At 30.8% G+C, this 15,504-nt stretch overlaps 2 protein-coding genes across 3 annotated transcripts in view; one reads left to right on the top strand and one right to left on the bottom strand.

Annotated features, from left to right (window-relative positions):
* tmprss9 (transmembrane serine protease 9) overlaps positions 1-2,209 on the top strand; it is a 29,711-nt gene extending 27,502 nt beyond the window's left edge. Inside the window, exon 14 of the mRNA XM_079808052.1 lies at positions 760-2,209. Coding sequence (XP_079664178.1) covers positions 760-921 — 162 coding nt within the window. The 3' untranslated portion in view covers positions 922-2,209. The remainder of the gene's footprint in view (positions 1-759) is intronic.
* timm13 (translocase of inner mitochondrial membrane 13 homolog (yeast)) lies at positions 2,200-8,614 on the bottom strand. 2 transcript variants are annotated; one of them, XM_079808053.1, is made up of 4 exons: positions 8,392-8,609; positions 7,941-8,009; positions 3,128-3,720; positions 2,200-2,429 (listed from the first exon to the last, which is right to left on the bottom strand). In XM_079808053.1, the coding sequence occupies exons 1-3, from the start codon at positions 8,509-8,511 to the stop codon at positions 3,622-3,624; spliced, it is 288 nt and encodes a 95-aa protein (XP_079664179.1). In that variant the 5' UTR covers positions 8,512-8,609; the 3' UTR covers positions 2,200-2,429; positions 3,128-3,621. The 2 variants fall into 2 exon arrangements, with proteins under 2 accessions (XP_079664179.1, XP_079664180.1); XM_079808054.1 differs by having other exon boundaries at positions 2,204-2,403; positions 3,094-3,720; positions 8,392-8,614.
* Between the last annotated feature and the right edge of the window lie 6,890 nt (positions 8,615-15,504).

Raw genomic sequence — 15,504 nt, 5'->3', positions numbered from 1 at the left:
GGATGCACTTTTGATGGATAGATGCACTTTTATGATGGACAGATGCACTTTTATGATGGATAGATGCACTTTTATGATGGACAGATGCACTTTTATGATGGACAGATGCACTTTTATGATGGACAGATGCACTTTTATGATAGATGGATGCACTTTTATGATGGACAGATGCACTTTTATGATGGATGGATGCACTTTTATGATGGACAGATGCACTTTTATGATGGATGGATGCACTTTTGATGGACAGATGCACTTTTATGATGGATAGATTCACTTTTATGATGGATAGATGCACTTTTATGATAGATGGATGCACTTTTATGATAGATGGATGCACTTTTATGATGGATGGATGCACTTTTGATGGATAGATGCATTTTTATGATGGACAGATGCACTTTTATGATGGACAGATGCACTTTTATGATGGATGAATGCACTTTTATGTACTTTAAAACAGAGCAACAATCACTGCTATTCTAAAGCTTGGATTAGCCTGGACCTTTGTAATATAACTCTGATTTTATTCGTCTGAAAGAAGAATGTCACACACACCTCGGATGACTTGAGGGTGAGTAAATCATGGGCTAATTTTTATTTTTTGGGTGAACTATCCCTTTAATGCTCTGAAAGTCTTTTACAAGATCTTAAAACATCCCCTTAAGCTGATTACATAACCCAGCCCAATGTAATTCAACCATAACGTCTTTAAATGTCATGCCATCCGCCTTCTCTTCTTCTTCTCTTCTTCTGCAGGGAGACTCTGGGGGTCCTCTGGTGTGCCGTCAGCCCCAGGGCCGCTGGTTCCTGGCCGGGGTCACCAGCAGGGGTCATGGCTGTGGGCGGATCGGCCTTCCGGGAGTTTACATGCGGGTCACAGCTATCAGAGAGTGGATCTCTATATACCTCCCTTTTTAGACAAGATCCAGAACTCAACATGCTCACACTGTACTGTCAAAATATTTATTTGTGGTATTTATTAATGCATTCTGGTGTATGATGCACCCGCCCTCTTACCGTAAAAACCACAACGACCTCCACAAAATCCACAGATTTATGCATTGATTTTGAGGGGATGGGGACGAAACATCACCAATACCTGGACCACTAAACCTGGTCTCATTTGTGGCAACAACACATTGTATGGGTCAAAATTACTTTTTTCTTTAATGCCAAAAATCATTAGGATATTAAGATCATGTTCCAGGAAGATATTTTGTAAATCTCCTACCGTTTATATCCTAAATGTATTTAGTAGTAATATGCATTGCTAAGGACTTCATTTGGAATATTTTAACCCCTTAACCCCTTATATTTTTTAATGCATTTTCCTGTAAATTTTCGTCCAAATGTCACTTCCATCACAAAACGGCCACCAAATATGGACCCTTGAGACTCAGACCTTTCCGACGAAATGTGTCGAGATTAGAAAACATTTTGATTATAAAGTCGTTAAAATAAATGTGATACGAAATATGACTCCGCCCACTAGGGGGAGGAGCCTGCTAGGAGAATTGAAAGTACCGTTTCAATGATAACGCAATGTCTGATTTCAAAACAGTTTTCACAGGATGAATTTTGAGTTCGTAAGCTTTTGAATTATACCTAATTTATGATAATTACTAAAATATATAATATCAAAAAAAGATCGCCAGCGGTGACAGTTAAGGGGTTAAAAGAGATTTTCTCAATATTTAGATTGTTTGCACCCTCAGATTCCAGATTTTCAGTTGTTTCCCTATCCTAACAAACCACACGTCAACGGAAAGATCATTTATCCAGCTGAAGATGAGCTATATATATATTTAGTGGTTGATTATGGATGATGATAAAATATGGTGACATTTGCTTGCCTAAAGTTCTGATTTCGAGAGATAAAGATATCGCCTTTTCTCATCTCACCAGCAGAATTGATATATTCCTGTAACGTATGAATATAACAAAACGCATGTAATTTGCTTCGACTTGGTTGATGCATGTTAAGGCCAGAAACATTCAATGCACACACGCAAACCACACACTCCCTTTAAACATGCGTGTAATCTTGTGTTACTAAGAACTTCAGTGCCATTAAACCAGACTCGCTTCACAAAGACCAGGATCTAGAACAAGATGAGTTAATGTACTTGATTAGTCTCTGTACAAATGGTGCTACATCTGATATTTGACCAAATGCAACAAACATCAATAAAAATGGACTGACTTGATGGCGTTTATTTGCGTTCCATAAAAACAGCACATGTGTGTGTGTGTGGTGGAGTTGACATCTCTACACAACTCACTGAAGCAAAGGAAACTCGGACATGCTTACACACAAAGGGAACTACTTTCACAGCCCTACTACTGTACTTAAAGGGTTATTTCACCCAAAAATGTAAATTGTGTCATTAATGACTGAGCCTCATGTGGTTGGACACCCGTCAGACCTCCGTTCATCTTCAGACACAAATGAAGATATTTTAGTGTAAATCTGATGCTCTGAAAGGCCTCCATTGGCTCAACTTTACACTCTCAAGACCCTTAAAAGACACTAAAGACTAAAGTTACAAAGTCCATCTCACTACAGCGGCTCTACAATAACTTTATGAAGACGAGAATAGTTTCTGTGCGCAAAAAAACCCTAAATAACGACTTATATAGTGATGACGATTTCAAAACACGGCCTCATGAAGCTTCGGAGCGTTATGAATCAGTGAGTCGATTCAGCGGTTCAGAGCGTTATGAGTCAGTGAGTCGATTCAGCTGTTCAGAGCGTTATGAATCGACTCACTGACTCATAACGCTCTGAACTGCTGATTCGACTCACTGATTCATAACGCTTCGAAGCTTCATGAGGCCGTGTTTTGAAATCGTCATCACTATATAAGTCGTTATTTAGGGTTTTTTTGCGCACAGAAACTATTCTCGTCTTCATAAAGTTATTGTAGAGCCGCTGTAGTGAGATGGACTTTGTAACTTTAGTCTTTAGTGTCTTTTAAGGGTCTTGAGAGTGTAAAGTTGAGCCAATGGAGGCCTTTCAGAGCATCAGATTTACACTAAAATATCTTCATTTGTGTCTGAAGATGAACGGAGGTCTGACGGGTGTCCAACCACATGAGGCTCAGTCATTAATGACACAATTTACATTTTTGGGTGAACTAACCCTTTAACAGACCGTGTGACAAACGATACGCCAGCGGCCACAATTGCAGTTTGTTCTCCAGAGGTAAGTAAGAGACGCGATCCCTGCAACAAGATCTCCCCCTCTGGGAGAAGAGCTCGGTCTGAGGGGGTAAAGTGAGCCGTTCCCTCGGGGAATGGAGTAGCATCCACTCAATGACAGATGGCACGCTGAATTTTGATTGGATGCTTGATGAATGGATAAGGGGAGGAGTCCGATTTAGCATCGTTTTTACCAAAACCAGGGTGGAGCTAAAATCCCCAATTTCCGGCCATTAAGCTAAGAACTGTAATTTTAACATGAAAACAAAACGTAATGAAAAATGTCCGTGTAGAGTCAATCCGACCACCTGGTTCCTTCTGGAGAAGAGCTGATGTTGTGAAGTCTATACAGTGGAGCAGGCGTCTCTCTCAGAGGACTCAGGTGATGCCGAGGTAGATCTGGCCGCCATCCGCAAATCAAATCCGAGCCCTTTCCCTCTGTAATCTGGAGTTATACGCGCGGGAGACGGTGTTCCACGCGTCCATGTAGCGGTCCATACACATCGCAATGCATTTCTGGAGGACAAAAACAAAGGGTTATGCATGAGGATAGATCAGGGGTCTCCAAACTCTGTCCTGTCAAATATTTTGAAGGCATAGACTCTATTTTAACCTGAAATACTGTAAAAAAAAATATATATATATAGATATTAGGGATGCCACAATTCTCAATATAATATTGAACCGTTCGATACGGCATTCACGGTTCAATACGCGCTTGTGAATTGCGTTTTTTTCGGTTTCGCATTTAATTAAGTATTTTACTACAAATTCTATCATTTTCCTCCATCCCAATACTGAACAACGACATACATTCACATCACAGGTCAGTGTTAGAGTTATACTCACAGAACACTAGAGTTATTCACAATCACCAAAGTTCATTATTTGCATGCGTTTTAAAGCCTTGCCGGCTCATTCGCGTGCGCGGTTTAACATGCGCTTTTCCGAGCGCGCGCACTAAACGCCTGTCAAACACGTGATTACTGGACTAAGTAGTCGTCTTACTGCGCTAATACTGTCAAATACACACAAGGTTAACATAAACACAGTCGGTTATGTCTAAAGTGGAAGTAAAATCGTGTGTGTGTGTATATTAGATGTGTGCAGGTCTTTAATTGACAGCGGCGCAGCCTATAGTGAACACGCAGTCCTTAAAGGGACAGTTCACCTCTAAAATCATGTCATTATTTACTCACTCTAATGTTGTTCCAAACCTGTATTCATTTCTCCATGACAGAATTTTCAGTTTTGAGTGAACTATCCATTTAATGTTAATACAACAACAAAAGACAAAGAAAATCACTCTCTGCTCTTGACTGAAGAACTAATACAGCAGCTTTAATAAGAATCAATGTATATTTAATAGTGAAGTCTGTGTAGTGTTTTATTTTTACATTTATTCATTCAGTTTCATACTTTAATGCTGCTGTACTGCTCTGAGCTGCCAGTGTAAATCTATATATATATTTATTTTATATTATACAATACACTAGGAATGTGTACAAGGTTTTTTTTTTTAAGTAAAGTTTTAAGTTTAAGTAAGGTTTTTCAATTCTTTTAAGTAAAATAAAGAAAGAGTATTGCAATAAAAAAATAGTCTTTTTTCTCTTTAACCTCTTTCTGTTCCTGTCGCCTAAGAATAGAATAACAAAAAATGTGACAAGCTTTGTTGCATTCCTAATATATATAATTTTTAATGGCCTGTCCTGTCAGAGTTTAGCTCCAACCCCAGTCAAACACACCTGAACCAGCTGATCCTGAAATGCCTCACTTCATGTGCACTATCAGTCTTGTGGTTTCCTCCACCCCAGTAAAACCAACGCAATTTATTTTTCTTCAATAATATTTTTTTCTATTTTCTTTTGTATTTTGAGATGATTTGATGGTACTTATTAATATTTATGCAATAATTATGGTCTATTTTTGCCACTTGAAAAAAAAAAAAAAGAAAGAATACATTTAATACAGTATTTCAGGTTGAAATAGAGACTTGGCCTTCAAAATACACATTTAACTCTCTTTTACACTCTTTTTAGATGGATTTGAATATATATTTAAAAAATATCAAAGACTATTTATTATAAAGTTTTAGATAGTTTTTTTTGTGTGTGTACAATCTACAAATCGGCCACAATGCTGAAAAAAAAGTAATCAAGAGTGTGATATTGACTCACACACACACACATACCTATGAACCACTGTCTGTAAAACAGAGCAAAGTTTATGGAATGTGAAATTAATTCAGTCATAATGTAGAAAAAGCTCACAAAAGTGAAGGGGTGACACTAAAACTTCTCTCTCTCTCTCACACACACACACACACACACACACACACACACACAGAAGCTCTGGCTTGATCCTTTGCAGCTTTCTGAGCATTTTTAAAAACAAAATACATAAGGTGACCTTCATAAGGTTAATTTAATGCATTTATTATAATACTTTTTTTTTTTTACAAATTCTGAATTAAAAAATGGGTATTAAAACGCTTCCTTGCTTTCTCTTCCTAACAAAATGATTAGATTTGACTGTATACATAGTTTTTGCATTATGATTATAAGAATTACAATTTAAATCACTCTTTCTAACAAAAAAAATATCAAAAACTTTATAATAAATAGTCTTTGAGATAGTTTAAGAATACATTCAAATCCATCAAAAAAAAAAAAATCATTAAATGTGCTCAAAAGAGATTTGTGGGATTCACAAGCATCTCGATAGAGACCTCTAGTGGTTACACACATGGTTGCTCCCATAAATAATTCCAACAGAGGGCGCTAATCTGCCTTCAAATATTTTGAAGGCATAGACTATTTTAACCTGAAATACTGTTTAAATTTTTTTTTTTATATATATATATATATATATTTTTTTTTTTTTTTTTTTTTCAATGGCAAAAATAGACCGTAATTATTGCATAAATATTAATACCTACCATCAAATCATCTCAAAATACAAAAGAAAATAGAAAAAATATTATTGAAGAAAAAAGTATTGCATTGGTTTTACTGGAGTGGAGGAAGTTTAATTTGTATGTGTCCGGTCTCTACTGGGTGGTTGCCCAGCTCGCCTAATAAACAAACTCCAGCTGGTCCAAAACACAGCAGCTCCAGTTCTTACTAGAACCAGGAAGTGTGGCCATATTAGCCCAGTTCTGACAACACTATTAAACATCGCATACATTTTAAAATCTTGCTTATTACTTACAAAGCACTAAATGGCTTATCTACTGCGCTCTCTAAACTGAGAATATCACAATCAACTCTTTTCCTATTTAGCTCCTGAACTCTGGAACAGTTTTCATAGCATTGTTCGGGAAGCAGACACACTCTGTCAGTTTAAATCTAGACTAAAAACACATCTCTTTACTGTGGCACACACAGTTAAATGATTGTTAGGCTGCATTAACTAGGTCAGCCGGATCCGGGAACACTTCCCATAACACCTGATGTACTCGTGACATCATCAGAAGAACGGCATCTACGCTAATGCTAGTCTCTCTGTTTTATCCCGAGGTTTACTGCAGTCAGCCGGATCCGGGCCGGATCCGGATCAGATGCTGGACCTGCGCCCAGAGAAGACCAACACATCCCTAAAGTGTCTGAGAGACCGTGATTAGACTCTGAAACTGCCTCATCAGCACGGCATCCTCAATAAACCCCGATATTTCCGATCTTTTATGACCTCTGACCTGTAAAGTTGCCAGAATAATAATCATACGCTGTTTGTTAATTGGCCAGAGGAGTGAGGCTGGTTTCTCCAAGGTTTATTTTCCTCCATTCTGCTCCAGATGGGGTTTGGGTTTCCTTGCCACTGTTGCCTCTGGCTTGGCTTGACACTAAATTTTCAACTAAATATCCAAATAAATCTAATTATTAAACTAAATTGACCATATAAACTAAATTACTGATCTAAAGCCCACACTGTCACTGTATGATAATTTAAATGAACTGATGACATCACCGTTTTCTCTGAAAATGCTGCATTATTTTCCTGTTTAACACTGTAAAACTGCTGTGAAACAATCTGCATTGTTAAAAGCGCTATATAAATAAAGCTGACTTGACTATTCTTGAGTACTTTTAGAAGAGCTACTTTTTACTCCTACTTTGAGTAGTATTTAGGACCGGTACTTTTACTCTACTAGCACTATATTTTTGGACAAGTAACAGTACTTTAGCTTGAGTATGCTCTTCCCACAACTGCATTTGGGACAAGGCCTTACTAGGACTGTGTAAGACCTTGATTAGCTGGGTCAGGAGTGTTTATTTGGGTTTATTTGGAGTCTGGAGACCTACACTGCAAAAAATGCTTTTCTTACTTAGTATTTTTGTCTTGTTTTCAGTCCAAATATCAACAAAATCTTAGATTAAGAAGCATTTACTAGACAAGCAAAAGTTTTTGTCTCGTTTTGGGGGAAAATAACTCAAAATTAAGGGAGTTTTTGCTTAAAATAAGCTAAATAATCTGCCAATGGGGTAAGAAAAATAATCTTGTTTTCTGTTTGAATTAAGATTATTTTGCTTACCCCATTGGCTGATTATTTTGCTTATTTTAAGCAAAAACTCCCTTAATTTTGAGTTATTTTCCCCCAAAACAAGACGACAATTTTTGCTTGTCTAGTAAATGCTTCTTAATGTAAGATTTTGTAGATATTTGGACTGAAAACAAGACAAAAATACTAAGTAAGAAAAGCATTTTTTGCAGTGTAGTATTGGAAGTAAAGCTCATACCTGTTCAGAGTTGTCCAATGAGCTTCCTGGTTTGCCAATGCATTTCTTGAAGCATTTATCAGTCATTCTCTGCAATAACAAAGACATTATGAATGTATGGAATAATTCTAGCACTATAGTTGGACCTTTTTTTGTAATTGGATACCTATACAAATATACACCAAAAAGGAATTAATTGCTATTAATTTGACATAATCACAAAGAAACAGCATATAATTAATCTTGAAGTAGAAAGACTAGCATGTTCTTATACAAAGTAGGCCAATAAAAATATTTAGATGGTGAATGTGTTAGTCCTTACTCCAATAGTAGCACATTTACATTAGAGTAGGCGAATGTAACATTTAATGACCCAACACACGCCTCATATATATAGTTATTAATCTTAAGAAGCACAACAATATTCATTCATTAGTAGGGTTTGTTTAAAACAGAGGTTAAAGTCACTAACCTGCAGCAGCTCCTGCGCGTTTGCTACGGCAATCTGAACTTTGACCTGCTCCATTATAGTGCCGGTGTCCATTTTACCAGAAGACGAGCCCGAGGAGAAATCAGAACCAAAACTGTCCATTTTGCACACTTATAGATCTAATAACAGTTACACACTGGAATAAAGTCGGTGTCGCGTCTGTACATGTGATAATTTTGCCCTTGAGATCCTCCGGAAGCGCTCTGGAAAACATCCTGACTGTTGACTTCTGGGAAATGTAGTTTCTACGCAAAACTAAATAAGATCATAATGTGATTTTAAACAACGGCAACTATTAAAACGAGTTTAAGGGAAGGTGTTATTAGGGGCGTTTTCTCGGGTAGATAAATGTAAGGATTTATTCAACACAAATTAAATGGAGGATCGGAAATGTCCGTTATGGACAGAAACGCCTGAGGCACTTTTGTTTCGTTTTTTAGTACATTTTCATTGTCACGGAATTATTAGTAGCCTATGTTTTTGTTGTTGTTGTTGATTTTATGAAATGATTGTAAAAAAAAAAATACTGCTTAACACGGTGGACAAGTGATATAAACAATGGATGGATCGTTTTTGGAGGGAAACCAATTTGGGAGAGTGAGATCCTCCATTATTTTAACTGTCTATTTTTACCGATTTTATCTCAGATGCCTAAATCTCTGCATCTGGTGTAAATAGGCTATCTCTTTTTTTTAATAACAATTAGTGTTTTCAGCTTTATTGCAATATGGGTTCTGTCCAACAGGTGTCGCTACATTACAGCAGAAGATATTGCTCTAAACTACACTGTCGTAATTTTGAATTTTTGTCCATTTTTACTTTAAGTAATAATTAAATAATTTCCACTTTGATGTAATAGTATACACTTTAGTAATTTAGAATTTTTGTTCATTTTGACTTTATGTGATAATTGAATAATTTTCACTTTTGTGTAATAGTATCCAATGTCGTAATTTAGAATTTTTGTCCATTTTGACTTAATGTAATAATTTTATAATTTCCACTTTTATGTAATAGTATACACTGTCGTAATTTTGAATTTTTGTCCATTTTTACTTTAAGTAATAATTAAATAATTTCCACTTTGATGTAATAGTATACACTTTAGTAATTTTGAATTTTTGTTCATTTTGACTTTATGTGATAATTGAATAATTTTCACTTTTATGTAATAATATCCACTTTAGTCATTTTGAATTTTTGTCCATTTTGAGTTTATGTAATAATTTTATAATTTCCACTTTTATGTAATAGTATACACAGTCGTAATTTTGAATTTTGTCCATTTTGACTTTATGTAATAATTGAATAATTTCCACTTTTATGTAATAGTATCCAATGTCGTAATTTAGAATTTTTGTCCATTTTGACTTAATGTAATAATTTTATAATTTCCACTTTTATGTAATAGTATACACAGTCGTAATTTTGAATTTTGTCCATTTTGACTTTATGTAATAATTTAATTATTTCCACTTTTATGTAATAGTATACACTGTCGTAATTTTGAATTTTTGTCCATTTTGACATTATGTAATAATTTAATAATTTCCACTTTAATGTAATAATATACACTGTCGTAATTTTGAATTTTTGTCAATAAAGACTTTATGTAATAATTGAATAATTTCCACTTTAATGTAATAGTATACACTGTCGTAATTTTGAATTTTTGTCAATAAAGACTTTATGTAATAATTGAATAATTTCCACTTTTATGTAATAGTATACACTGTTGTAATTTTGAATTTTTGTCAATAAAGACTTTATGTAATAATTGAATAATTTCCACTTTTATGTAATAGTATACACTGTCGTAATTTTGAATTTTTGTCAATAAAGACTTTATGTAATAATTGAATAATTTCCACTTTGATGTAATAGTATACAGTACACTGTCATAATTTTGAATTTTTGTCCATTTTTACTTTATGTAATATTTGAATAATTTCCATTTTTATGTAATAGTATACACTGTCGTAATTTTGAATTTTTGTCAATAAAGACTTTATGTAATAATTGAATAATTTCCACTTTGATGTAATAGTATACACTGTCGTAATTTTGAATTTTTGTTAATTTTGACATTATGTAATAATTGAATAATTTCCACTTTTATGTAATAGTATACAATGTCGTAATTTTGAATTTTTGTCAATAAAGACGATTTAATAATTGAATAATTTTCACTTTTATGTAATAGTATACACTGTCGTAATTTTGATTTTTTTTTTGTCCATTTTGACTGTATGTAATAATTGAATAATTTCCACTTTTATGTAATAGTATACACTGTCGTAATTTTGATTTTATTTTTTTCTCCATTTTGACTTCATGTAATAATTCAATCATTCCCACTTTTATGTAATAGTATACACTGTCGTAATTTTGAATTTTTGTCCATTTTGACATTATGTAATAATTGAATAATTTCCACTTTGATGTAATAGTATACACTGTCGTAATTTTGAATTTTTGTCAATAAAGACGATGTAATAATTGAATAATTATCACTTTTATGTAATAGTATACACTGTCGTAATTTTGAATTTTTGTCCATTTTTAATTTATGTAATAATTGAATAATTTCCACTTTGATGTAATAGTATACACTGTCGTAATTTTGAATATTTGTCCATTTTGACTTTATGTAATAATTGAATAATTTCCACTTTTATGTAATAGTATACACTGATGTAATTTTGATTTTTTGTTAATTTTGACATTATGTAATAATTTAATCATTTCCACTTTTATGTAATAGTATACACTGTCGTAATTTTGAATTTTTGTTAATTTTGATATTATGTAATAATTGAATAATTTCCACTTTTATGTAATAGTATCCACTGTCATAATTTAGAATTTTTGTCCATTTTGACTTTATGTAATAATTGAATCATTTCCACTTTTATGTAATAGTATACACTGTCGTAATTTTGAATTTTTGTCAAGAAAGACTTTATGTAATAATTGAATAATTTCCACTTTTATGTAATAGTATACACTGTCATAATTTTGAATTTTGTCAATAAAGACTTTATGTAGTAATTGAATAATTTCCACTTTTATGTAATAGTATACACTGTTGTAATTTTGAATTTTGTCAATAAAGACTTTATGTAGTAATTGAATAATTTCCACTTTTATGTAATAGTATACACTGTCGTAATTTTGAATTTTTGTTAATTTTGACATTATGTAATAATTGAATAATTTCCACTTTTATGTAATAGTGTACATTGTCGTAATTTAGATTTTTTTCCCCATTTTTACTTTATGTAATAATTGAATAATTTCTACTTTGATATAATAGTATACACTGTCGTAATTTTGAATTTTGTCCATTTTGACTTTATGTAATAATTGAATTATTTCCACTTTTATGTAATAGTATACACTGTTGTAATTTTGAATTTTTGTCAATAAAGACTTTATGTAATAATTGAATAATTTCCACTTTGATGTAATAGTATACAGTACACTGTGGTAATTTTGAATTTTTGTCAATTTTTACTTTATGTAATAATTGAATAATTTCCACTTTTATGTAATAGTATACACTGTCGTAATTTTGAATTTTTGTCAATAAAGATTTTATGTAATAATTGAATAATTTCCACTTTTATGTAATAGTATACACTGTCGTAGTTTTGAATTTTTGTCAATAAAGATTTTATGTAATAATTGAATAATTTCCACTTTTATGTAATAGTATACACTGTCGTAATTTTGAATTTTTGTTAATTTTGACATTATGTAATAATTGAATAATTTCCACTTTTATGTAATAGTGTACAATGTCGTAATTTTGAATTTTTGTCAACAAAGACGATTTAATAATTGAATAATTTCCACTTTTATGTAATAGTATACACTGTCGTAATTTTGAATTTTTGTCCATTTTTTATTTATGTAATAATTGAATAATTTCCACTTTGATGTAATAGTATACACTGTCGTAATTTTGATTTTTTTTGTCCATTTTGACTGTATGTAATAATTGAATAATTTCCACTTTTATGTAATAGTATACACTGTCGTAATTTTGATTTTATTTTTTTTATCCATTTTGACTTCATGTAATAATTCAATCATTCCCACTTTTATGTAATAGTATACACTGTCGTAATTTTGAATTTTTGTCCATTTTGACTGTATGTAATAATTGAATTATTTCCACTTTTATGTAATAGTATACACTGTCGTAATTTTGAATTTTTGTTAATTTTGACATTATGTAATAATTGAATAATTTCCACTTTTATGTAATAGTGTACATTGTCGTAATTTAGATTTTTTTCCCCATTTTTACTTTATGTAATAATTGAATAATTTCTACTTTGATATAATAGTATACACTGTCGTAATTTTGAATTTTGTCCATTTTGACTTTATGTAATAATTGAATTATTTCCACTTTTATGTAATAGTATACACTGTTGTAATTTTGAATTTTTGTCAATAAAGATTTTATGTAATAATTGAATAATTTCCACTTTTATGTAATAGTATACACTGTCGTAGTTTTGAATTTTTGTCAATAAAGATTTTATGTAATAATTGAATAATTTCCACTTTTATGTAATAGTATACACTGTCGTAATTTTGAATTTTTGTTAATTTTGACATTATGTAATAATTGAATAATTTCCACTTTTATGTAATAGTGTACAATGTCGTAATTTTGAATTTTTGTCAACAAAGACGATTTAATAATTGAATAATTTCCACTTTTATGTAATAGTATACACTGTCGTAATTTTGAATTTTTGTCCATTTTTTATTTATGTAATAATTGAATAATTTCCACTTTGATGTAATAGTATACACTGTCGTAATTTTGATTTTTTTTTGTCCATTTTGACTGTATGTAATAATTGAATAATTTCCACTTTTATGTAATAGTATACACTGTCGTAATTTTGATTTTATTTTTTTTATCCATTTTGACTTCATGTAATAATTCAATCATTCCCACTTTTATGTAATAGTATACACTGTCGTAATTTTGAATTTTTGTCCATTTTGACTGTATGTAATAATTGAATTATTTCCACTTTTATGTAATAGTATACACTGTCATAATATTGAATTTTGTCAATAAAGACTTTATGTAGTAATTGAATAATTTCCACTTTTATGTAATAGTATACACTGTTGTAATTTTGAATTTTGTCAATAAAGACTTTATATAGTAATTGAATAATTTCCACTTTTTTGTAATAGTATACACTGTTGTAATTTTGAATTTATGTCAATAAAGACTTTATGTAATAATTGAATAATTTCTACTTTGATGTAATAGTATACACTGTCGTAATTTTGATTTTTGTAGTCCATTTTAACTTTATGTAAAAATTGAAACATTTCCACTTTTATGTAATAGTTTCCACTGTCGTAATTTAGAATTTTTGTCCATTTTTACTTTATGTAATAATTTAATAATTTCCACTTTTATGTAATAGTATACACTGTCGTAATTTTGAATTTTTGTTAATTTTGAGATTATGTAATAATTGAATAATTTCCACTTTTATGTAATAGTATACACTGTCATAATTTTGAATTTTGTCAATAAAGACTTTATGTAGTAATTGAATAATATCCACTTTTATGTAATAGTATACACTGTTGTAATTTTGAATTTTTGTTAATTTTGACATTATGTAATAATTGAATAATTTCCAATTTTATGTAATAGTATACACTGTTGTAATTTTGAATTTTTGTCAATAAAGACTTTATGTAGTAATTGAATAATTTCCACTTTTATGTAATTGTATACACTGTTGTAATTTAGAATTTTTGTCAATAAAGACTTTATGTAGTAATTGAATAATTTCCACTCTTATGTAATAGTATACACTGTCGTAATTAAGAATTTTGTCCATTTTGACATTATGAAATAATTGAATAATTTCCACTTTGATGTAATAGTATACACTGTCGTAATTTTGAATTTTTGTTAATTTTGACATTATGTAATAATTGAATAATTTCCACTTTGATGTAATAGTATACACTGTCGTAATTTTGAATTTTTGTTTATTTTTACTTTATGTAATAATTGAATAATTTCCACTTTTATGTAATAGTGTACATTGTCGTAATTTAGATTTTTTTCCCCATTTTTACTTTATGTAATAATTGAATAATTTCTACTTTGATATAATAGTATACACTGTCGTAATTTTGAATTTTGTCCATTTTGACTTTATGTAATAATTGAATTATTTCCACTTTTATGTAATAGTATACACTGTTGTAATTTTGAATTTTTGTCAATAAAGACTTTATGTAATAATTGAATAATTTCCACTTTGATGTAATAGTATACAGTACACTGTGGTAATTTTGAATTTTTGTCCATTTTTACTTTATGTAATAATTGAATAATTTCCACTTTTATGTAATAGTATACACTGTCGTAATTTTGAATTTTTGTCAATAAAGATTTTATGTAATAATTGAATAATTTCCACTTTTATGTAATAGTATACACTGTCGTAATTTTGAATTTTTGTTAATTTTGACATTATGTAATAATTGAATAATTTCCACTTTTATGTAATAGTATACAATGTCGTAATTTTGAATTTTTGTCAACAAAGACGATTTAATAATTGAATAATTTTCACTTTTATGTAATAGTATACAATGTCGTAATTTTGAATTTTTGTCAACAAAGACGATTTAATAATTGAATTATTTCCACTTTGATGTAATAGTATACACTGTCGTAATTTTGAATTTTTGTCCATTTTTAATTTATGTAATAATTGAATAATTTCCACTTTGATGTAATAGTATACACTGTCGTAATTTTGATTTTTTTTGTCCATTTTGACTGTATGTAATAATTGAATAATTTCCACTTTTATGTAATAGTATACACTGTCGTAATTTTGATTTTATTTTTTTTCTCCATTTTGACTTCATGTAATAATTCAATCATTCCCACTTTTATGTAATAGTATACACTGTCGTAATTTTGAATTTTTGTTTATTTTTACTTTATGTAATAATTGAATAATTTCCACTTTTATGTAATAGTGTACATTGTCGTAATTTAGATTTTTTTCCCCATTTTTA

The sequence above is a fragment of the Gobio gobio genome (assembly GCF_949357685.1).
Source record: "Gobio gobio genome assembly, chromosome: 24".
Classification (NCBI taxonomy): domain Eukaryota; kingdom Metazoa; phylum Chordata; class Actinopteri; order Cypriniformes; family Gobionidae; genus Gobio; species Gobio gobio.
This window is presented reverse-complemented; position numbering and strand designations above follow the sequence as displayed.